At 41.3% G+C, this 25,659-nt stretch overlaps 1 protein-coding gene across 2 annotated transcripts in view; it reads left to right on the top strand.

Moving 5' to 3' along the window:
• The window catches only part of HYDIN (HYDIN axonemal central pair apparatus protein), a 323,416-nt gene that overhangs the window by 140,224 nt on the left and 157,533 nt on the right, over positions 1–25,659 (top strand). For both annotated transcript variants that reach the window (XM_004431814.3, XM_087419963.1), the window contains exons 18-22: positions 5,168–5,406; positions 8,233–8,506; positions 10,306–10,449; positions 14,977–15,120; positions 20,180–20,493. In XM_004431814.3, coding sequence (XP_004431871.2) covers positions 5,168–5,406; positions 8,233–8,506; positions 10,306–10,449; positions 14,977–15,120; positions 20,180–20,493 — 1,115 coding nt within the window. The remainder of the gene's footprint in view (positions 1–5,167; positions 5,407–8,232; positions 8,507–10,305; positions 10,450–14,976; positions 15,121–20,179; positions 20,494–25,659) is intronic.

The following is a 25,659-nucleotide window of genomic DNA, read 5'->3' as shown; positions in this document are numbered from 1 at the left end:
TGGAAGTCTGAGATCAGAGGGCCAGCATGGTCGATTTCTGGTGAGAGCCCTTTTCCAGATTGCAGACTGCCAACTTCTCACAAGATGGAGAGCAGAGCAGAGGAAGCAAGCTCTCTCATAACTCTTATATAGACACTAATCCCATTCATGGGGGCTCCACCCTCATGACCTCATCTAATCCTAGTCACCTCCCAAAGGCCCCACGTCCTGATACCATCACACTGAGGGGTAAGGTTTCAACATGAATTTTGGGGGAACAAACATTCAGTCCATGACATTCTGCCCCAGCCCCCCAAAATTCATGCCCTTCTCACAGGCAAAACACATTCATTCCATTCCAACAGCTCAAGAGTCTTAACTCGTTCCAGTATCAACTCTAAAGTCTAAAGTCCGGAGTCTCATCTAAATATCAACTAAATCAAGTCTGAATGACACTCAATGTAGTTTCATCCTGAGGTAAAATTCCTCTCCAGCTGTGAACCTTGGAAACCAAACAAGTTGCATGCTTTGCGGGCTGTTGGGATGGAATGAATGTATTTTGCATGTGAGAAGGACATGAATTTGGGGGGGCTGGGGCAAAATGTCATGGACTCAATGTTTGTATTCCCCCGAAATTCATATGCTGACACCCTATCCCCCAATGTGATGGCATTAGGAGGTGGGACCTTTGGGAGGTGATTGGGATTAGATCAAGTCATGAGGCTGGAGCTTTAGGCATGGGATTAGTGCCCTCAGAAGAGTCACAAGAGAGCTTTGCTTCCTCTGCTCTGCTCTCTGCCATGTGAGGATACAATGAAAAGTCGGCAGTCTTCAGTCCAGAAGAGGATTCTCACCAGAACTTGACCACGCTGGCACCCTGATCTCAGACTTCAAGCCTCCGGAATTATGAGAAATAAATTTCTGTAGTATATAAATCACCCAGTCTATGGTACTTTGTTGTAGCAGTCCAAGCTGACTAAGGCAGAAATTGGTACTGAGAGTGGGGTGCTACCGTAACAAAGACCTAAAAATATGGTGGCAGCTTTGGAACTTGGTATGGATGGAGGCTATGAGAGTTTCAAAATGCATGCTAGAAGAAGCCTATATTGCTGTGAATGGACTAAGATAGACTTAAAAAAATTTGTGAATAAATTAAGAAGGTGCCAAGAAATTATTTCTTTGAACCTAAACATGAGCAGAGTATAGTGACATTCAATCCTTGTAGTTTCTGTTCCCAATAATAATTGATCTATAATACTGAAAATTAAATTATGAGGATTATTATCTTTTTGTTACTAATATTTTAAGATAAAATTATAAACAAATGCAAGTTAATGTTCTGGAAAGACAGACTTTGCTTACTGTTTTCTTAATATTTGAGTACTCTACTAGGGCTAATTTGCTATGAGTAGAAAAGTTAGAGAAAAAATTTTGAAAAAACAGATTGAGTCATATAAGAATCAACATTTTTCTCTGGGAGTGCCCTTTGAATAGAGACTATTATCATACAAATATCCCATCTCAGCTCTAGTTTCTCTAGTGTGGTATTTAATGTTTAATTGTTTTCTTTTATATCTATGTCTCTAGAGATGTCCCACTTTAAAAGATCATGAGTAATAATAGGACTCTTGACTTAGAGTTAAATCTATAATTTCCATTAATCCTAAAATTAAAATTTCCTCATCATCATTCATCTACATCCTTATTATAAGCAATTTACAATCTTGAGAACTGTTCATCTTTGCTTCATTTAATTATTTAAATTTTAAAATGCAATTTATTTGTTAGTTCTCATGTAGACTTTCAAACCAAGAGGAAATGTAACTGGCATTCTGGTCTGTCTAACAGGATTTTCCTCAATTGTTAATTGGGAAATTGGCATTTGGGTTTAAATGTTTGATTTTCCTTATTTAAGTACCTGTAAGCCTGTTCCTAAGTGAGTGACCGTTCAAGACCCACTGACCAAATCCAGTTTCCAAATCTGCACTGGGGCCAGACCTGGATTTTGGTGACACTCCAAGCACTGCCACCCTGTGAGATTCTGCCTGGCTGAAATTTCTAAATCTTGCCTGCAAATTGCAAAGTATATTCTTTTTATTTACCTCATCAGTGCAGCTGTATTCCAAACCTGACCTACACTTGTCAGGAAGTTTCTGATTCGTAGCCTGACATTGTATATACATCCTCATAGAACCACATGTGTTTTTACATTTCTCTCTTTTTCTTTTTGCTAGGAGAAGTACGTCATAGAAATTAAATAGAGGAAGGATAATATTGGACTGGAATGCTCTCTCAAATCCAGCCCACAGAGTATATTTTACATTTGTTTTTCAGTTATTGCTTTTCTCCATGTGCTTTTCTTTAGAGGGCTTCTTCTGAGCTTCCATGCTCATAAGAGTGTGAGGAGCCAAGAAGATTCATAAGGGAATAATCAAACTCTTCTCCAATGAAGTGGAAAGTTTGGCTTTGCCTCTCTGTTATTATCCTGGAAGTTTCTAAATGATCTCTACATCTCTTCTTTTTTCAGCCTTTTCCCAACGCATTGTTGGTCATCACTAAATATTTTCTATGAATATTAATCCATATAAGTATTTCTGAGTAATTTATGCCCCCAAATAGAACAGGACTGTCAGAATTGATTTAAATGATATAGCAATCCAAATAGGGATATGATGCTTTTTTGTGTGTGTGAGGAAGATCAGCCCTGTGCTAACATCTGCCAATCCTCCTCTTTTTTTTGCTGAGGAAGACTGGCCCTGGGCTAACATCCGTGCCCATCTTCCTCCACTTTATATGAGACGCCGCCACAGCATGGCTTGCCAAGCGGTGCGTCAGTGCAAGCCCGGGATCCGGCGAACCCCGAGCCGCCGCAGCAGAGCGCGTGCACTTAACCGCTTATGCCACCAGGCCAGCCCCTGATGTTTTTTTGTTAATTCTGAGATAATTGTTTATATATGAAATTATAGTAGAATAAATTTGAATTTTATTAATCAATAGCATAATACCATTAGGGATCACGCTACCTGATAAGCCCAATTTCACATTTGGAGAAAAAAGAAAATGTATATGGTACATTTGTCATACAATCAAAAGGTTTCAATATCCTCTACTCTGGAAAAGCATCTTGTTCTTTAAATTTCCCTGAAGCACTTTCACCCTAGCCTCCTTCTGACTTGCATTTTTTTGTTTACATGGTCTCCCTGACTGTCAGCTCCTGGCGGGCAGGAAATGTGCTCTGGACATTTTTATGTCTCCCACAACACTTGGACCTCAGACCCACTGAATATGTATTTGCTATATTTACTTGAAAAGTCTAAAAAACAATTTTCTTATCAAATTTGCAGATGACTAGCAGGAGTAGCTAATAAGTCGAATGTTGTAATCAGGATTTTAAAAGATCTCAGTAGGCTGAAAAATGTATAAAAAGAAGTATAAATAATAAAACCTGAATTCAAAAATATGAAAAACAAAATTAAGAACATAATAGGAATATATAACAGAGAATTACACATAGCTGAAGAAAGAATTAGTGAGCCAGAATATAACTCAGAAGAAATCATCCAAAATGAAGCACAGAGAGCAAAGGAATGGAAAATGCAGATGAGAGGCTAAGAGACAGAGAGGTTACATTAGGAAAGTCATACCCATAGATGAGTGGAGTAGTACAATTATAGGAGAAAGACAATGAGGCAGAAACAATATTTAAACAGATAACAGCTGAGAATTTTTCAGAAATAAAAGATGTCAAACCACAGATTCTAGAAGAGGAGCAAGTTCCAAGCAGGATATGCAAATAAACCCATAACTAGACACAATATAGTGAACCTACAAACAGTTAAATACAAGGAGAAAATCTTAAAAGCAGCCTGAGAAAATGGAGAGATTACCATCAAAGAAGCAGAATTTATATTTTTAGGTTAAATAAGATGCTTATAGCATGAGTCATTTTTTATGACTTGAGACTTTAACTAAATTTTCAACTTACTTGGGAGCTTGATTGTACCATATGACATTTTCCTCTAAAGCTAGGATGTAAGATTTGAAGCGCTGTTAAGCAAAAGAGGGAGATTCAACTTATTCTGTTTACCTCCAAGGGAGTGGACAAAATACCAATGTATGGAAGATCCAGAAAAACATATTTATACTTAATATAAGGAAGAGATATCTAATAGTTTGTGTTGTTAAAACTTGGGATAAGTTACCTTAGATGAGAAATGAGTTCTCTAACATCAAAAGGTTTGATTAAAGGGCAGATACATTAGTTCATTTATCAAATATTTATTAAGCACCTACTATGTACCAGGCATAGTTATAGATGCCGGGGGCATACCAGTGTACAATACCAACAAGAACAAAAAAGACAGAAAGCCCTTCTATGGAGAGCTTCTATCCTAGTGCAGAGAGACAGACAAGCATATTAAATAAGTCACTTATGCACTATGTTAGAAGATAAGTGCTAAGCGGAAAAAATAGAAAAGGGTAAAGGGGATCAGGAGTGCTGGGGGGCGGTCTGCAATTTCAAATGTAATAGTCAGAGTAGGCTTCATTGAGAGGTATTGTTTGGCCAAAGACCTTGAGGAGGAAAGGGAGTAAGCTATGAGGGTCTCATCAGTTAAAGGGAACAGATTGGTGAGAGTCACTTCCAACTCTGTAATTTAGTCCTATCATATGTTTCAAAATAAGTTTGGAATTTTGGCAAATGAAACTCTGTCGATTATTATGAAATAACAGAAATCAAGACAACTTCCTACATTGTGTGTATTAATGAAAGCTGTTCATCCTCCCTATAACATCATAGAAACTTTGTACTTGAAAAACATTTCTTTGAAAAATTCCACATTCCAGGAAGGATGGTGGACCTTCTGTTGGTATCTCAGAATTTGGAGATTAGAGCAGATAATGAGTATAAGCTTGTTAGAGAACTGGGCTGTCATCTTGAGAAAGAGATGTAAAGAATCTTCACAGAGCATTCAAAAGTAGAATTGTAGGTTTGCTCTTCATAGTCAGATTGCTTTTTGAAAAAAAAGAAAAGCCAACAAACACCCAGCTGCTTTGATTTGAAAAAATAATGTTTGTCTCTGATGTCGAGGTCTACAGTGCCAGCTATTTGAAGTAGAGAGGGCTTTGACATGTGCAGAGTGAAAAGCCAAGAATATCTTCCCTGTTAACTTATGGTCTTGTGTTGCAGGCACACAAAAAGTCCCTTTGGACGATTGAACCCAATGAAGGCATGGTTCCCCCGGAAACTGATATTCAACTGACACTGACGGCCAACCTGAATGACATACTGACATTCAAAGACACAGTCATTTTGGACATTGAAAATAGCAACACCTACCGGATTCCTGTCCTGGCTTCAGGAATTGGTTCCACCATTGTTTCAGATAAGCCCTTTGCTCCAGAACTCGATTTGGGAGCACATTTTAGGTAGGGAAATATCATGGATCAATTCTTGTAGATATCACAAGTGTTGCATAGGCTGAGCATCACCTCTACTTTGGAAAATTATTTTTAAGTAAATAGAACTTGCCTCCTGAGCTCCCCTACTTTTCCTGTCTTCACTTTTACCCCTCTGGATGGGTACATCAGCTACAGAAGACACCTTAGTCATAGTTTGGTTACATTCTCCAAGCTGTGTCCCTCTACACTAGAGAAGAGATGGTTCATAGGAAGTGCATTCTTCTCTCAAACTTGTAGTGGCTTCTGTGTGACAAATTTAGAATCTCAACCATGATGTCTCCTTTTTGATTCCAATATACTGCTAATCCCTCTCAATGAATGTAGAAAATAGGTGCAGCTTAGTGATAACCTGTGTATATCTAGGAAGGTAAAAATTTATTGCAAATGTATCTTATCAGGTATTGCAAGACCAGTAAATTTTTTGGTGTTTTGTCCTCTGCTTGCCTCCCACCGTAGAACCAACAATTGAGATGGTTGCAAATGGCTCCACTTGAAAAGCTAGAGAGTCTAAAAATTTAAACAAAAGGTGGTATAGCATTAGACATCTCTGAGCAGAACGATCTAAATGTGGCTCTAAAAATATATGAGGTTTGAATGCTAACAGTAGAGGATATGTGTGATTTGTTCATAGTTCCTCAGAGGAGTCACTCAGCTGTCACTAGTCGACTCTTGGGGGCCAGTTGAATTTGGCCCGTTCCTTGCAATACCGTGAACAGATCTCAAAGGAGTGCACCTGCCTTCTGGTCTAATTGGCCCTGAAACCACGATGGGCACACTGTGCTTTCCGAAGCTGTGCCTGACAAAAATCAGCTAGGAGCTCTCCCCACAAGCCCCTCCATGCATCCTTTCCTCTGCTCCATCTACGAAACATGGCACTTGACTGAAAACACCATAAACCAATAGGAATTAAGTAACAGGCAAGTCAGATAGTTAAATTGCATATGTTTTCAGAGAAGCATCCAATTACAATTTTTGTGTCAACTAGATAGAAAAATGCTCCTCTCTGCCTGTCTATGGAACATAAGCAAGGGAATTTTCTCATTGCATACGGTGCTTATATTTCCAAATTTCTTTGTTAGGTGCACTTGGATATAATTATAGAAAACAATATACTGCAAACCAGACTTAATTACATGTTCTCGTTAGTCTACAAATAGTGCCAAATAGTCCCAAAGATATTCTGACACTTGCCTGGAATTGGAGAGTTAGCTAATAGTTTTCTATCAGTACAGAAGAATACTGTAGCTTTTAGCTGCCAATTTGTCCTCTGCCTAAACCCTATTGTTATTCTTTATGACGTAAAATCATGATGCCAACAATCTCCAGAAGAATCCTCAAAATCAGGAATGGGCAAACTGCAGCCCACTACCTGTTTCTATAAATAAAGTTTTACTGGAACTCAGGCATGCCCATTCATGTACATATATTTTCTATGGCTTCTTTCACAGTACGATGGAAAATTTAATAGTTGTGACAGACCATGTGGCCCGAAAGGCCTAAAATATTTATTATTCAGCCCTTCGGAGAAAAAGTTGCCAACTTTTTGGGCATATGGGTCTAAATAAATACCCATATCACACTTCTGATTGCATGTTTTTGGGCAACTTCCTTAAATTTTCAGAGCTTCTATTTCTTCATCTATAAAATGAAAGTAAATATACTTATTATTACTGGATTTCTATGGTGATTGAAAGATATACTGTGAATAAGTGACAGAGACTCTGCCTACTTTATAAACAGTTTATATTATTTATTATTTCCCCCCAAAGCCTACTCTTAGCCATGAAGTCAAGCTACTGAGTACAGACTCCAATAAGCGTGCCCTGTGAACACATATTTAGATAGAAATGGTTACACCTGCCAACTGGCAAATACCCTTTCTTATTACTTATCTGATGCTTCAACTTACTTATTAGGTAGATGTCATTTCCTGATGAAGAATAGAGGGGATGAAATCTCAAAGCCTAATCAAATTTAAAACATAAAAAACAGTCCTGAGATGGGTTTTCTCCCCGAAAATACTATTTTAAAGTAAGCTTACAAATCAGTTTAAAAAAAAATCCCAAACAAAAACACATTTGAACCACCTCCAAGATCTTAGAAATCCCAGTGTCTAGCAAAGAGCCACACAATCAAGAGGTCCTTAATACATATTTGTGGAATAAATGAATGAATAGACAAAGAATGAACGAAGGAAATAGCAGCATCTTTAATGTACATTAGTCTGAGAAAAATGACCAGTCCAGCTGGTGTTCTGGTCCGTTACAGTCCCCTTGACCTTTGGTAAGGCTTAAAGGATATGTGTCCTTTCTCCTCAAAGTTCCCTTCAAATTGAGCCCATCACAAGACATTTCACTCGGTCAATAGAAATTTACTCAACACAGTTTGAAATACTCTTCTCCTCCAATAGGTTTTTTGCTTTCCTTTCACTCCTCAGAACTGTTTCTTGTAAATTAGAGGGGTTTTCACATGAACTGTGTGTGTTCTGTGGCGTGCTTGACCCGCTTAGAAAGAGTGAGGATGGGTGGGGGCCCATTCCCTGGTGATGGCAACTCAGGGACCAAACCCAGGTCACTGACTCGAGTCTATGGACCCCATGAGTAGATGCTACCTGTCCCATTACTGTGGTAGCTCCTAGTAGCACCCTGATTTAGCCTTCCTAAATTTTATAAAAATAATGTATATTTCATTTCTCACTTTTTAAATGCTTCCAGAGGAGTAAATCCCAAGGGTGTAGAGCTGAAAAGAACACTTCGAAGTTGAGTCCTCTCAATTCCTGCTTCCTTTTTCCAGCCTGGACACCTATTATTACCACTTCAAGTTGACCAACAAGGGACGTCGGGTCCAACAGTTGTTCTGGATGAACGAAGATTTCTGTCCCCAGGGCAAGCTGAACAAGAAGGGCCTGGCGAAGAAGGGACTTACTAAGAGCCAGCCCCAGCCCCACAGCTCCCAGAAGGCCAGGAATGCCCAGAGCCCCGTGTTTCAGCTCCACCCTATCAGGATGGAGCTGTACCCAGGCCAGACAATCGATGTGATACTCGAAGGCTATTCTGCTACTCCCAGGGTAAGAGGACAATGTGTTTAGAAGCTATTTTTCTCCTAAACAAATCTTATATCTATTTCTTAGGAAAGTCTCTTGACATTTATCTGAAGAAAAGATGTGGTTTCTCAAGGATTTCATACAGACCAAGTTGCCATGGCAGCACTCATTGCTTTCAGGGTTCAGCTCTGCTCAGTTTTGCTTGTTTCTACAGCTACCATGAACCCAACCTTAAAATACCACTTAAAGATTCTCATCCCCAAGGTCAACAGTGACCAGCCAGCAAGTCTCTGGTATAGGGACACCCAGCGTTCAGCCAATGCTAAGCCTCTTATTAACACTTAGCAGTATTCAGTTCATATTTACTCAAAAAGGATGTTTTTACAGACAATTTTAGCTGCCTCTCCTATCCAGGTATTGGGACGTCCCTCGTTCCTTCCCTCTCAGCCTGACACAACAGCATCACACTTATAATCATCATCTTTTAATGTACCAATAAAAAAGCTGAGTTCATCTTCAGCAACTCTGATGGTCTGTTCTTATTTACATTATCACCATTCTGCTTAAAACATTTAAGCAGATCCAAATCATGTGTCTGTTTATTCCTATTCCCTCATGGAGATTGGAAACCATCAAAAACCTAAAAGAAACTTCTGAAATCACTTATGAGCCTCTTCTACCTCACAAATGCAGACTTTATGAATAAGAAATGATGCTTGCCTGAGCTCCTGCTGGCGTCACCTAATTAGGAGGTGATACTAAACTTTCTCCTTATGAAATAGGAAACAATAAAGAAATTAGTATCCCAGCAGACAAGATGGAGAAGCTGGTCCATTGCCTAGCTCCTCTAGGGTCCCGGATTGCGCTTTATTTTATTTACGTTGTTTCTTCACAAAGCATTTTCTGGTAAAACATCCTCAGTGCAAAAAAAAAATTATTTCCTATTATGGAGTGTATAATATACTCTTTATCTCTCTTATTCAGGGGTTCAGTCAACTTTTATTGAGTAGGTACCACATGACAAACACCATGCTAGACACTAAGGGTGCGAAGATGAATAGAAGGCAGCCCCTCATCTCAAGACATTGAGAGCCTGTTTCAGGAGCACATTTACAATGTCATTATCAAGAGTTGACCATAGTTTTATAGGCATTAAATCTGAGCTACTGGTGTTCTAAATTCAGTTTAAGCTTTACTAAAAGCTTCCCTGAGTGTTCTTCCAAGTTATGCTACATAACTGAGAAGAGACTTGAATTCATTAAGTTCTGAAACCTGAGTACTCTTCAGTACAAGCTATTCATGATATAAATTCACTTTGGGTCCTTTCTGCTTTATAAAAATCTGGATCTCTTGGGTCCAAAGAAGTGTGAGTTTCTGTGGCATGATTTTTAAGTATTCAAGTATGAAAGGCAAAATTTTTCCGGCCACAGTTTCTGACTAGCTTGATAAGAAATCATATAACTACCATTGAACTGTAAGTCCGTGAAGGATTTTATCCACCTTGTCCCTCACTGTTTTGTATGTCCAGCCCCTAACAGCCTTGATGCATAATATGTCTTCCATATATATATTGGTTGAACTGAATGTAAATTGATTGTGTCCTCAGGAGCAGTCAGAAGTAGACACAGGATCCATCCAGGACATATTTAACCAATCAGACTTTAATTGTGTGACAGAGAGTGATCCCTGAAATGCACTATTTAGAAAAACGAGCTCTCCCTGGTATCCCCAGACAGGTAGTTGAGAATCAGTTTGCTGATTGTTGAGAAATAAGTTTTCAGAGCTATGGATGTTCCAAAAATGCTGTTGTATCTCGTCTGCAGATAGTCAAAGAACAGCTGGTGTGCCACGCCATCATCGGGGCACAAAAGGGGAGGAGCTTACTGATGACTGTGAATATCATCTGTGAGTTTATAGCTCCGCTTCTCCAGCTCTCCACCAAGCAGCTCATATACCGACTGGAGAAGGTCAGTGGGGCTGTGCTGGGGAGACTGGGTGCTCCAACCAGGGCTCAGCATGTTCACATTTTCGTTTTGGAAGGTAAATTAATAGGAAGCCTGTTACACTCACACCCAGCCAGTGTGTTTTAAGCTCCAGAGACCAATACACATTCAACTAAAAATTCTGAATCTAAACCTACATTCCTTTGAAATGCAAATTGCTATGGAAATTCTACTTCCATCGTTCCTGTTGTATAAGACCAAAGTGAGGAGGTATTCCAGTGCACTGAAAATGCATTTTAGTCAATCATTTTACTCTAACTAGGTAAAATAAACATCACAGTATAGAAAGGGTTGGAGTAGAATTATGGATAATTATAATAATCAGTAAGAATAGCTACCACTGATTGATTGGTATGTGCTAGGCATCAAGCCATGTTCGTTACATACATTTTCCCAGTTGTGCCTCACAATAATCTGTGTGGTGGGTTCTGTTATCATTCCCATGATGTACATGAGGAAACTGAGATATAAGTTAAGCTATTATGTAGGTCACCTAACACTGCTTGAGAATAATCAACTTAAACTATATGCTTCACACTCTTTAATTTCTATGGCTATAACTGTCCATGACTTTATATGGCCATTAAGAGCAAGCAATAAATGGAGGAGGCAGAGGACAGGGGAGAGATGGGAATGACTGCTGCTCAGAGCAGGGAGTCGGGATGGTGAAGAGGTCAGGGAGATATCACAGTAGGACTTGACCTACTCATAGGCAGACTTCCATCATAGAATTATTTACTGTTCAAAGCAGATATGTATGGAATGTCTCTTCTGAGTTGAGGACTGTGTTGGTGCTGAAAATCTGGTGAACCAGCCAGACATGAGGAAAGCTAAGAGACTGGTCGAAGTTACAGACTGTAAATAAATTATTAAAATTTAGTTGTTTAAAATACAATTCTAAACAGTGCTGTGAAGAAGAGGTATAAGGTACTATGAGAGCATATATCAGGAGATATGGCCTTATTTGTATGTGTGGTCCTAGACTTGAGCAAGTGCCTTGAGTTGAGACTTGAATGAAAAATAGAAATTAGTCTGGGACAAGGGAGGGGGAGAGAATTATAGCAGAGGGAACAGCACGTACAAAGGGCCTGAGTTAGGCAAGAGCTTGGTGAGTATATAGAACTGAAAGGCCACCTTAGACAGAGAATATGCCAAGAATGACATGAGGTCCATCTAGAGAAGTGGGCAGGGGCCAGATGAGTGTAGCATGACTGGGAGGCATGTTCTGGACTTTGGGTTTTGTTGTAGGTGGCCGTTGGCGGGCTTCAAGGAGGGAGAGGAGTGACACGGTCAGATTTATTCATTGAAACAGTCACACTGGCTGCTGAGTGGGATGTTTATTAAGGCCTCCCATGTGCCAGGCGCTGTGTAGGAATACAACAGTGAGAATGGTCCTTCCCTGATGAACCTCACAGATGACTAGGAAGACCAACCATTAAGTAAGCTATTGTCCCATAGTGTGGGACATACATAGTCAAAGCTAAGTCCTGAGATAGTGTCCTGTCATACAAAAGGATGGGGTGTGGCAATGCCTATCAGTCATGGGGGAATAAACCAGGGTTCTTCTCATTACTTGGAGGCTTATAGGAGAATGTTCAAGACCAGCTGTTCTGGTAGTGGATTCTGTCATACTTTATTTGTATTAAATAAATATCTATTGAGCACAGATAACATGCTCTGCTGGTAGATGAATAAGGGAGCTTATAGTCAAGTAGGCGAGGTGAGATGTACAAGTTCAATTCAAATCAACAAATAATTTTTGAGCACTTCTGGTGTATTAGGCAGCAAAGACACAGCAAAAACCCTGGCTTCACAGACTAGTGGGGAAAGTAGACATTGAAGAGGTGGAATAAGGGTACTAAACTAACTGTGGCAAGATCCATGAGACATATAAAAAGAAAATACTACAAGACTTCCTGCTATAGTTGTTAAGCTTTCATTACTCTGTTTTAAATTCTTCCTTTTTTAAGTAATCAGGAAAGATATTTATTGGTGACAGCTGCACCAAATTTTTTCATATTTTCTCTAAAGGTAGCTATTCAAAGAAAATTCAGTGAATGTTTATTGAATAGTTATTCTGTGTAGAACATTACAGTATATGTTAAATATGCGACTTAGTTGCTTATTAGATATTTTTTCTAAGCCCATAAACACTCATATAAATGTGTGGGTAGCGTTCTTTTTCTTCTCTTTATATCCTTAAGCCTTGTTTAAACACACACATATATTCTTGTTTAAATGTCTATTGTTTGAATTTATCACCAGAATAAAATAGCAAATATTTTGAATATGGCAGTGACTTGAATTAAAAAATGAACTGTCACAACCTCCTGATTATTTTTTTTTTGCTCTTCTCTCCTTCCCCCCAAATATCACAAGTTTGAAATCTGTCCAACTACTGTATTTTTCATTGTTCATTTCCTGCTCACATTTGATCCATATCAGGGACAATGAAGAAATGCACCTTCATTACCCAGCATGTGAAAGAGACCTGTTAGGCCTTGATATTCAGATTTAATTAGATAACACCCTGTTATCTATTCCATCTTCTTATTTTAGGCTTCAGGCAGTGTATCTGATTTAGTACATTAGACTATAATGATACCAACCCTGCCTATGGGGAGAATTTTTCTATAACCGCTTCCTCAGATTTGAGCTACTTTATAACTATTGTACCACTCATAAACCACGGAGATGAAACCACATCTCTGTGGAATTGAAAAGGTCAACTGAAACTAGCAGCTGGTTTGCTTCATGAAGTCCAGCAGCGAATTCTGTCTCCTGATATCTGGGGAGACAGACAACCCAGAGAGAAGGGGTCATTTTAAAATAGAACGAGTGCTCTGTGCATCCACTCCTTCTCATCACTATCTTCTAAATGGCCTCTTGCCAAAACCAACCAAGTGTGGCTTCTTCACTTCAAAGCTACCTGCAGTGACACAGCAGCCTGAGTGGACAGTTCTCCATGCAGCCCTTGTATGGCCCGAAAGTGCTGCTTCATCCCTCCCCCAAACTGTAGTATGCGATCTGCAAATGGGAAGTGAATGCTATACTTATATTATTGTGTTAAAGGGAGGGAAACAATGGCTGGCATCTCATGGTAAGGCCCAGACTGAATCCCTGAAAGAACTTCGGAAGTGCACGGGGGGCTGGTGGAGTACACCTGAGGCAGGAGGCTCGAGCCAACTGTTGTGGACTGAATGTTTGTGTCCCCCCAGAATTCATATGTTGATGCCCTAGTCCCCCGTGTGGTGATGTTGGAGGTGGGGGCTTTGGGAAGTGATTAGGTCATGAGAGTGGAGCCTTCATGAATGGGATTAGTGCCGTTATAAGAAGAGACAAGAGAGATGATCTCTCTCTCAGCCATGTGAGGACACAGCAAGAAGGTGGCCATCTACAAGCCAGGAAATGGGCCCTCACCAGACACTAGACCTGCTGGCACCTTGATCTTAGACTTCTCAGCCTCCAGAACTGTGAGACATAAATGTCTATGGTTTAAACCACCCAGTCTACCATATTTGTTATAGCAGCCCGGACTGACTAAGACACAATGGACACTGGTCACCCAAGCTTGCTCAGAATCAGGGGATCTAGAAACCACAGTAGAAGGAAGAGAATGCTGGACAAAGAAGCAGAGACAGAGTCAGATCAAAATACAGAATCAGGAGGATTTAACTGAAATCAGAGCAAGGAGCAAAAGCAAATCAAAAGAGGTCTGGAAGAACAGGCTAGAGTTGTTGGAAGAGCCAGGGAATGACTGGAGGGAGGTTCTCTCTGGAGGCCGCGGATTGAGCCTTCTGGTCACTTCCTGCTGATATTAAAAGACCCCGTTTCCAGGGCACACAAGGAGTTCTGTGGACCCCAACATCAGAATGAGAGAAATCCAGTCTGACCATAAACTTCCAGCTCAAGATCCATTTCTGATGCTTTCTCCAGTTGAAAAATTAAATTTGATATGTCTAACAGAGTGAAAAGATGCTTCTAAATCAACTATCCTAGTGTCATCAGGAAAAATTTACAGGAACAGTTATGAGCATTTGTCAATATAACAAGATAAGTATATTTGAAAATTGGGTATTTTAAGCATGGAAAAAATATTGTGTAGAGAAAAAATGTTTTAGTCATTATAATAATACTTGGGTTCTCCCACAAGATATCACTAATTTATTAAATTTTGTTTTATGACACTGTGGAAACTTCTATGGTAATGGTTCTATATCCAGAGGCAGGGCTTGCATTGGTGATTTTTAACTAGGCAACAATAAAGTAAGAAATCTAACCTGTGTTTTCTGGCTTATGTAGATTCACGTCTCAGTAATTCACCATATATTCCAAATGATTTATCTAAATCTCTACAAGGGAAAAAAGAGAGAGAGACAGAGAGGGAGAGGGAGCACTAATTCTGCTAACAGTTAATATGAGACTTTTGTTCCTGAAGGCTTACTATGTTTACCATAACTTGGTTTGCTTCCTCTTTTTCCTTTTTTGCAGAAACTTAACATTATCCTAGAACCTGATTACCAGCCCTTGGTCATGAAGAACATTTCCACCCTTCCAGTGAACGTGTTGCTCTCAACAAGCGGCCCCTTCTTCGTCTGTGAAACGGATAAATCTCCTCTGCCCTTACCTCCTGAGGTAACTTGACAGAGGGCTGTCCTAACAAGGTCCTAGGGGAGTTGTGTGTGTGATGAAGGAAGAGAATAATGTCAGTACACTACCTAAATTTCAGTCCAGAAAAATATAAAGAATCCAGGCAACAAGGAGGAAAAAATACAGAAAATTTAAAATGAATCATACATAAATTCCAATATCAATCAGTAGGAAAACTATTGTTAATGGTGTAAGAACTCTGGCTCATTATGATATTTCTCTCATTCCTGCCCGTTATAATGAAGCTGACCTTTGAAAACAGTGTCTTCCCACTAATGATAGTAAAGATCTTTTAATTCCCCTCCCTCAAAACCGACCAAACCTCCATACTCAAGGAAATGAGGAAGTAGCCGAAGCCCAGTCCCTAAACCAGCCAGCCAATCTCCAGATACGGAGAAATCTGAACTAGGAGGAGGGAGGAGGCTGTGAGCTCACCGGGCCACCAGTCTGGGGCAGGATGCAGTGTTGTCTAAGCATCCCTACAAGATCATCCTGGTGATCCTTTGCTGGGCATGAGGACACCAGTGGGAATGGCTGGGCCATGGGACAAGTGGCACTGCAGAGCTGTAGGAAATGAGGATTGAAGGAGAAACCAGATCCACACACCATTGTGTTCAGCCTCCCAGTCTAGGGAGACAGCCAATGGGAAAGTGGTATAAATGAGGAAGGGAGGGCAGGCAGCAATCGTGAGATCTCAGAAGAGGGAGCCCATGACTTAAGGAGATTTGCTGTGAGCCATACTCAGAGAGATGGGTCTTTGGGGGAGATGGGGGCCAGAGCCACTTGGTGAGAGGGTGTTGCAGACAGTACCCAACTAGTGGCTGTAAACTGCACTGCCGCCCTCTCCTGCCCCTCCCCACCCATTCTTTAGTGAGTCTCATTCAAGCACGAGCTGGGAAAAACCAGCTAGGATCTTTGAACAGAGAAATAAAAGAGGGAAATGATCATAAGCAAGAGGCTGGTGAAAACTTGCTCTAAGGGAACCCACACCAGGAAGAAGACCACAAGTACAAACATGTAGTTCTCTACAGTCTCAAAGAAGTTACAGATGACATGACCTGACTCTAAAAAGATGAGCTACAAGATACCAGGGTTCAAAGAGGAGATGAAGAGTGAACTCACAGAGCAGAGGGAAACAAATGGATGAGAAAATGAAAATTCAGACGTGAGTAGCTTTCTCAGTCTGGGTGGTAGATTAGACCCACTCTTGTCCCTCCTGAAACCTTAATAAGATAAAAGTAGAAATGTTCAAAAGGAAAGAAGCCCAGAGCAATAAAATAAAGGGGGCAGAGGATGGGTATAACCAAATAATGAGAGATTTAAACAAATTCTACAAGCTAGAATGAGGATGGAGTGGGCTGACAAAAAGGCACAAAACCTGCAGCCTAGAAAATTCTCCAATAGGGCTGCAAAGATGTGGGAGTTATTCATCCCAAGTAGCCTGGACTCAAGAGGCAACAAGTGTGAGCAGAGCGCTGAAAATAGAGAGATTCCATGTGCACCAGACAGCTGTCACACCCGACCCCACACAAAAAACATGGGCAGCTGCCTTTTATCCCAAGACTTAAAGATAAGTGCTCTTCCCCAGAGAAGTTACTCAAAATGTTTGGGAAATTTAATGTTTCTAGTGTCAGTGTCGACATCCCAGAATGATCTCTGGTATCTGGGGTGTGTCCACCACCTGATCTTCCGCTCTCTGCCAAAGGAAACTGTTCTGCAGACCAGCCCCACTACAGGAATTGAGAAATGGTGCCCTCAGGATTGTTGGATGCCAGGGTGGGTCAGGAACTACTGTTTCTTGTAATAACTCTTGTAGTACAGTTTGATCTTTTCTATTAGTTGCATGTATAACTTCAATAAAAGCATACATATAGGTTAAAAAATAGCTTCTACAAATCAACAAGAAAAATACCAACAACCCAATAGAAAAATAGCCAAAGGAAATGAACAGAAAATTCACAGCAAGAAAAATAAAATGGCTCTTAAATATATGAAAATACGCTCAAGTTTAATCATATTAGAAGAAATGCAAATAAAATTACTATGACACATTTTTTTTTCCCTATCAGATTGGTAAAGAGCAAGAAGGGCATGTGGAAACAGGCCCTCCCCTACAGTGTCAGGGAAGTGTTCATTGGAAGGCAGTGTGGCAATAGCTATCAAAATTTTAAATGCCCATACTCTTTGACCTAGTTATTCCACTCCTAGGAATTTATCTTATAGACATAGACACAATATACAAGATGACATATATATAGGATATTCATGTGACATTGATTATAAGAGCAAAAGGCTGGGAGCCAATATCTGTCAATAGGACATTGGTTAAATAAATGATGGCAGAATTATATGATGGAAGAAAATGCAGCTGTTAAAAAGAATGAGGCAGCTCCAAAAGCACTGATGAGTCATCGTCCAGTGAAAAAAGCAAATGCAGAACAAGAGTGCATAGTATGCTATTAAATGTGTAAAAAATAAAAGAAAACATATATGAATGTGCTTTTATATCCATATAATACCTCCACAAGGATAGACAAGACACTTGTATTCTTGGTACCTCAGGGGAAGGGAAGGCTTGGGTAAGAGGTGGGGAGATGGGCAGAAAGGTGATGTGCTTTTCATTGTCCTATCTAGTTAAAAATAAAAATGAAATATGTTTCTAAAGATTTTTAAAAATAAGGCCACATCTTGTCCTGGGACAAAATGACATAGAATATTCAACAGGCAGACATATCTTAGTGAAGTGACTGGTCTTATTGAGAACCAAAGAATTCTGTGGCATCTAAGCAGAAGAGACCCATCAAGGGAAGACTTTAGACTAACCTTGAGCTTCTCCACAATAACGCTCAATGCCAGATGACAATGGAGCAATGGCTACAGAGTTTTGAGGGAAAGAAAGGGTGACCCCAAAATTTTATAACCAGCCAAATTGTCCCTTGAGTCTGAAGGTAACAGGCAGACACTCTCAGAATGCGAGGAATCAGTGAATACAGCACTCATGCACCCTTGTTGAAAAACCAACTTGCCAATGAAATAAAACCATTCATGAGAAGAACCAAATAAGGCACTCGGGAAGGAAAAGAACTGTGAGGAAAAGACTGGTAGGAAACACTGAGTCCGTTTAACTATAGAACTGAGCCTAAACAACTTTGATGGTTATGATTTCAGAACAGAATGTTTTAAACCTCAGCTTTTTAAAATTAGCACTATAGCCAATAAAAACTTGGATGTGTGTGGGAAGCATAGGTGCTATTCCATCGCCTTTTACAGCTGAGTGTCAGTGGCTCAAGTTGAAACTGCTTAATATTGAACTGTCTTTTCTCTTGATTTTAAAGGGATAATAGTAATAATTGGCATCTATATACCATACACTATGTGCCAGGCACTGCTCTGAATACGTCTGAACTCATTTCATCCTCTTAAAAAGAGGTCGGTACTATTAGTGCCCCTGTTTTACAGTTGGAGAAACTGAAGGCTAGGAAGGCCGAGCAACTTTGCCCAAGTTCATAGAGCTAGTAACTGGCAGAGCCAAGATTTGAACCCAAGCAGCCTGGTTCCAGAGTCCATGATCTTAGGATTAACATCTTTTGTATAAGAAAATTTATTTCAGGTTTGTTTTAGAAGAAATTCAAGCATGATTTTTTTAATAATATAGTCCAATTCCATTTTTGTGAATTTTTATTTATCCATCCGTCCTGTCTGGACTAATGTTTACCAAATGTGAACTCTGAAAAATAATATATGGTGAAATTTTCAATGAGTTTCTAATTTCTCCTTTGTGCTTTTGTATATAATGTAAAATGCTGTGGATATGCATCATTTCCACAGAACAACAAAGTCATTCCCCTGGAAAAAAATTGTTTAATTCAATCTTCATAGATATTAAACACCAAGCACTGTGACATCAGTGCCACAGATGCCATGGTCTACAAAAATGGGTTCTAAATTGTGTCCAGCCACCTGCGCCAAGTGGCCAGCTAGGCTCTCAGATGGGATTAGCCACCGAAGAGTCATTACCCTCTCTGACTCTTGAATCAGGTGACTGGCTTTATCAACTGAAACCATCTAATCACGTCACTGAAGTGCACAGTTAAATACCTGACCCTTAAAACTCAGTGCAGAGAGAATCTGTAAACTGATTCATTCCTGTGTGCATTCCTCCCAACTGCCCTGGGCCCTTTCTGCAAAACCAGGAGGTGGCATTCATGCCGATTAAATGTGGGAAATGAGCAATTCCTAAAAAAGCCAACTCGTAGCCAGGCTTTCTATGGGAAGGTGTTACTGTGGCCTCAGCATCAAGGAACACATGGGGATTTGAATCAAAAAGAGAAAAGAACAAACAAAATCTACCGAACAAACTCTGTACAGCTCTGGAGTGCCATTTGAAGTTGAATAGGAAACCTCGGAATGTGGATAACACTGTGCTTAAGAGTTAGTGTCGCAGACATTAGAAAAGAAATTAAATTACCTAATCCATCCCTTTCTGGGTCACCCTCTTCACAACCCCACCTCCAGTGCTTTAGAAAGCCTTTTTAAACATTTCTTAAGCAAAGAACTTTCCCCACCTGTCTAGGAAGAGCATTTTACCATCTAATTTATTTTTGGTTAAGAATATTTTATAATAGTTATCCATTATAGATTTTCCCTTTTACAACTCCTCAGTCCTTATAACCTCATAATGCTTATCAAAATCTCTTCCTTCGAATAATTCCTTTCCAGATTTTCCTTGCTTTCATTTTCAACTAATAAAATATATGTGTATGCATAAATATAAATATCTATAGATATCGATAAATATGGATAGATATACATATTAATATAGATGTACTAGCTGTTTAATTATGTATAATTCTAAATACATAATTATGGATAAATAAAGTGTGGATATGTATATATTTCATACTAATCTGTATGTGTGTATGTGTGTATCTGTATGTGTGTATGTACATAAATACATATAAATAACTTTGGTTGTCCTGTTTCCTGTATCAGGTTGGAGACACATAGTACGAAGGTTGGTAATTCCCCATTATCTTGTTTGTAGCCTATTAAACTGGAGATTGGAGGAGAAAAAAACCTGCTGGTCAAGTTTGACCCTTCCTACAGAAATGATTTAAACAACTGGGTGGCAGAAGAAATTCTAGCAATCAAGTACATGGAGCACCCCCAGGTAGACAGCCTGAACCTGCGTGGAGAAGTGCATTACCCCAACCTCAGCTTTGAGACCATGGAGCTGGATTTTGGCTGTATCCTGAACGATACTGAGGTCATCCGGTACATTACAATGACCAACTGCAGCCCCTTGGTTGTGAAGTTCCGCTGGTTCTTCCTGGTGGATGACAAGGAAAATCAGATAAGGTACCACCATCAGATGGCTCTGGCAACCCCACAGAGCTCCTCTGTGCTCTTTATTTTTTTGTGTGTGAGGAAGATCAGCCCTGAGGTAACATCCGATGCCAATCCCCCTCTTTTTGCTGAGGAAGATTGGCTCTGGGCTGACATCCGTGCCCATCTTCCTCCACTTTATATGGGACGCCGCCACAGCATGGCTTAACAAGCAGTGCGTCGGTGCGCACCCGACATCCGAACCCGTGAACCCCGGGCCGCCGCAGCAGAGCATGGGCACTTAACTGCTTGCGCCACCAGGCCGGCCCCTCTCTGCTCTTCGTTTGTTTTCACCTTGGGCTTTGCACTGGGTTTCCTGTATTCTGTGTACTGGTTTTTCGTGAATACTTTCAGTTCTGACAACTAATTATTGACAGAAGTAACAAGGAGCCTAAAATCATGGTCCATCCTAGATTTCCAAACAAGAAAGGCGGATAAAACATCTTTACAAGCACCAATCCATAAACCTGCTTTAATTTGAATCTAGTGGTTGGATCATTAGAAATTTGTCACTAAAAAAGAAAGTCTTTGTAGAGTTTTCTTAATAAGAATTTCATACCCAAAGTGTGAATGGCATAGGACAATACACACTGAGTGTGTGCAGCACTGAGCTCCGTGTTGCCTGTTCTGCATGTTTCAGTGGGATCCATTCTGGCCCAGAGATGTATATATACAGACATACATGTATATATGTACGTACAAAATAGTGAGAGGCGGTGAGTGCCAAAAGGGAAAAGCTGCATTCACAATATTTGTGTTTACAGGTGTCTTTCCTGTTCAATTAAATTTAAATTCAATTAGAAGCTAAATCCAAACTTAATTTGGAAAACATTCCTTTAAAAAAATAAACAGCCTGTTTAGTCAGGCCCCAGCAACATCTTCATCTGGGTCAAAAGCCTCGGTGACCAGAATGAATGGGCTTCTGCATACTTACTTATTAGATGTTTTGACAGCTCAGTTTTCAGCACCTATGTTGAATGGCCATTCTTACCTGAGGAAGCCTCGTGTTGTTTCCTTGGCTTGTCGTGATTCCTGTACACGATCCTCATCTCGTAGATGACAGCCACCCTTTCCTTTCCGCGCTTGTTACCACGGTAACAACGGCTTGCTCTGGATGTCTTCCGTAGACATCTAAGGATGACCCAGCATAGCACTGAAGCTGGGCCTGGGCCTGAGCCATGGAGCTTGCTCATTAGGGGCCCAGGACTGTTAAGGTTTGGGATGAAATTCTGGAGATGGTGAACATTTAAAATAATTATGGAAAAATCAGCCAAGCTGATCTGCTGAGCTTCAAATACCAGATTCTGCGAAGTTATTCTGATGTAACACAGCTAAACGAGTTTATTCCATCTGGGAACAAGGGACATGCTTTATTTATTTTTTATTTTTGAGAGGCCATTTCCATAATTAAATTATTGACATTTTTAAAATGTACTTGGCCAGTACCGGAGATGATACACTTAATTTTTCTTTGGTTTAAGCATTTATTTAACCATTTTTTTCCTCTCGCAAGTATCTTCCTATATCTTGATATTGAGCCTCTGCTTATAATTCATTCATTCATTCATTCATTCATTCAGAAAACATTCAGTAAGTGACTCATGTGCACCAGATAATGTATGAGGCGTCAGGATACAGAAGTGAATGAGACATGGTTCTTGGCCAGAGGCTGCTGGGGAAGCAGATGTGTAAACCACAGTGGACACATGATAATGCCGGGCTCTGAGGAAGGATAGAGCAGGGATGACTGCTTGGAGGGGTCGGAGAAGGCTGCACGGAGAAGCACAGCTAAATCTTCCAGACAGAGAAGCAGGGAAACATTCTTGGTAAGAGGAATAGCGTGTATGTGTTAGTTAGGATTCATGGATTCTGTTGCAAGTGACAGTAAACCTGACCCTAAGCAAAAAGGAAAAGGAAAGCACATTCACTGGTCCCCACAGTTCAAAAGTCCAGATTCATTCTGGCTTCTGGCCTGGCTTAAAGCAAAGACTCAAACAATGTCCCAGAGGCCTGAGTCTGTGTCTCTCAGCTCTGCTCTTTCATGTGTTAGCTGAGTTCTCAGATCAGCTTTTCTCCCATGGTCCCCAAATAGCTGCCAGCACTCCTGGGGCCACGTCCTTGCAGATTCTGAGCTGTTGGAAAGGAACATGAGCCTTTGTTCCAGAACTTCCATGAGATTGACTCTGACTCACATTTCCTGTCCTCTCCTCCAACCGGTCACTCTCAGGGGAGGGCAAAGCACTGATCAGCGTTGGCCTGGCCACATGCCCCACACCAAGGGCTGCAATGGTGACCTCAGAACCACATGGACTGAAGGAGGTGAGAGAGGGCAGATCTCCGGACAAAAACTGACATATAAGAGAATGAAGGCTGGAGAGACAAATGACACGCACGTTCCAGTGTCGTCAGAGGGAACGTCAGCACGGCCACAGCGCAGACTTCACTAGTGGGGGAGAAGTCAGGGGAGACGAGTCTGGGGAGGTAGATTGGCAGTAGTGCATGAGAGGCCTGGTATTCCATGATAACGAGTTCAGACTCTTTCTTGGAGGCGGTAGTGAGATTTGTAATCAAGCGAGTGACAGGTTTTTTCAGAAAGATAAATCTTAGCAGCATTCAGCACAGTTGCCCAATCCCTCCTTCCCAAAACACGTTCCTTTCTTGCTTGAATAACACCAGACACTCCTGCTTTTCCTCTCATCCCCTCGACTGACTACTCCTTCTCAGCTCTCGGCCGGCAACAACTCCACTGGAGTAGGAGGAGCAGGGTTAGCAGGGTTCCCTCCTGGGCCCTCTGTTCTTCCCGGCAATTGCAGCCATGCCACAGCTTCAGTTAGCCCCTGTTGCTGAGGCTTCCGAATGTGTCTCTCCACCCAGACCCCTCTGCTGAGTTCCAAGTACATCACCTTCTTTTTTTTTTTTTTTTGCAGGGTAAGATTCGCCCTAAGCTAACATCTGTTGCCAATCTTCCTCCTTTTTTTCTTCCTTTTCCTCTGCCAAAGCCCCGGTACATAGTTGTGTATAGTTGTAAGCTCTTCTGATTCTTCTGTGTGAGCCACTGCCACAGCATGGCTACTGACAGACGAGTGGTGTGGTTCTGCACCCAGGAACAAAACCCTGGCTGCCAAAGCGGAGAGTGCAGAACTTTAACCGCTAGGCCACCAGGGCTGGCTCTGTGTCACCTTCTTGGTGTCTCCTCTTGGATGTCTCCCAGGTGACTCATGTCCAACATGCCCCGCATTAAACTCAGGCTCTCCCCTTGCCCCTCTCACCTCTCCTCCAGGGCCCTCGTCCCAGTAAATGACATCACTGTCCTGGGAGACATTCAGATTCCTTCCTCTCCCTAACCCCCCACTCCATCAAATCCATAGCCAAGTTCTACTAACTCTGCCTTCTAAAAACCTCTCATTCCCATTTCCACTGTTGTTACCCTAGTTCAAGTCACCATCACCTTTTGCCTGGACCCTTGTGACAGCCCCTAACTGGTCTCTGCTTCCACTCATGTGCCACAAGTCCGTCATCCACTCAGTAGCCAAGTGACAGGCATGGCACTGCCCCAGTTTTCAGCTTTTAATGACACTCGTGCTTCTTAGGATAAAATACAAAAGACTTCCTGTGTTCTGCTTGGCAGGTGTGGGTCCCTGCGTTCTTCCCAGTTTCTTCTCACTTCCCTGTCCCCTCGCCACTCGGACCTTCTTTCTGTTTACCGACCACGCCAGCCTCTTGCCTGCCTGGTGCCCTTCCTGTCTAACTGCACTCTCTCTGCTCAAGCTCTCCCCACTCCTCACCAAGCAGCCCCTGCTCCCTCATCAAGTCTCAGCTTAAATGTCCTTCCCCAGGGAAGCCTTCCCCGAGACGCTTCCCTAGATGAGAGCCCCTGTCATCAGCACTGGTAGCCCATCTCCGTGGGGACTCCTCGCACCTGTACTTATGGCTCAGTCCAACTTCCCAGCTGGCTCTTAATCCCCTTGAGGCCAGGGAGCATGTCTTTCCTGTTGCCTCTGCATCCCAGTGCCCAGCACGGTCTTTAGCATGGAGTTAGTCCTAAAGGGTATTGTTTAATCAGTCAGCTGCTCCCTCTGCTTCCACTGCTGTCTGTACGGAGAGGAGAATCGTTTCATAACTGGTTTAAGAGTCTTTTCTGTCAGCTTCCTGGCACCTCCAAAATGGAAAGGTTCAAGACATAAATGTCACCTTGAGTAGCAAAAAAAAAAATGCCACCTGCCCTCCAGATAGGCTCTGTCGACGGGGGCCATCTGAAAAACATAAGCCACTCGTTGGCTAAAGGACACTTTTATGAGATATAACAACACTAACCTTTCTTTTCCAATTAGAATTCTTCTAAGCCTTACTGTTAGTAAAAGAAACAAAAGCATAAAAGAGGGTTTTCCTTTTCTTTTATTAGGCGGAGTATGAGGATGCCTAGACACTGTCAGCATTCCTGCCTGTCACAGCACACGTACATCTACTGTGTGTGTGCACGTGTGTGTGTGCACATGTGTGATTTTGTAGGCAATTCTGACTCATACATTTAAAGCATCTCTCTTGTTTGAGCATATATATTCTTTCCAAGTTGGCTGTCACGTCACATATAAGAACAAAGAGAGAAGTGAAATGGTCAAGCATGCTAAAGAAGCACTCCACAAGAGAAAAAGCCAGTCATAGCTTAGGAACATGCTCATCCACGTGAGTTCATGTGTATGACAGGCTTTAGACTGACTTTGGTAGATGCCAGTCTGTGCCGCCCACACATACACATGTAATGTGGAAGCCGGGATAAAATATGAAGTATGCACGCAGGCGTAGCCAGCACTGCAGGGACGTGCCTTTTATTGGGTCTGTCTCTTCAGCCTGACTGCTCAGCTGGATGAGAACATGATGCTTCACGGCATCTGGATGAAAGAGGAGCCCAGGGAAGCCCACACTTGAAGCAGCCTTTACTTCTAAGACGCCAGAGAGAGCCAACACGGACTCTCGCTCGGCTCACGTCTCTGCCCAGGCTCAGAGCAGCAAAGCTGAGGCGATGCTAGAACTTAGAACACGTGTGCCGAGCGGTCTCCGAGGACAGCTTTGCCTTTTCATTTCCAAATCAGATTATAAATAAATTGAATACGAGGGCCTAAGAGAGCCCACTCCTGCAGC

The sequence above is a fragment of the Ceratotherium simum genome, chromosome 30 (assembly GCF_057802395.1).
Source record: "Ceratotherium simum simum isolate JZ-2026a chromosome 30, ASM5780239v1, whole genome shotgun sequence".
Lineage (NCBI taxonomy): Eukaryota > Metazoa > Chordata > Mammalia > Perissodactyla > Rhinocerotidae > Ceratotherium > Ceratotherium simum.
The sequence above is the reverse complement of the archived record's forward strand: the minus strand, read 5'-3'. Positions and strand labels throughout refer to the sequence as shown.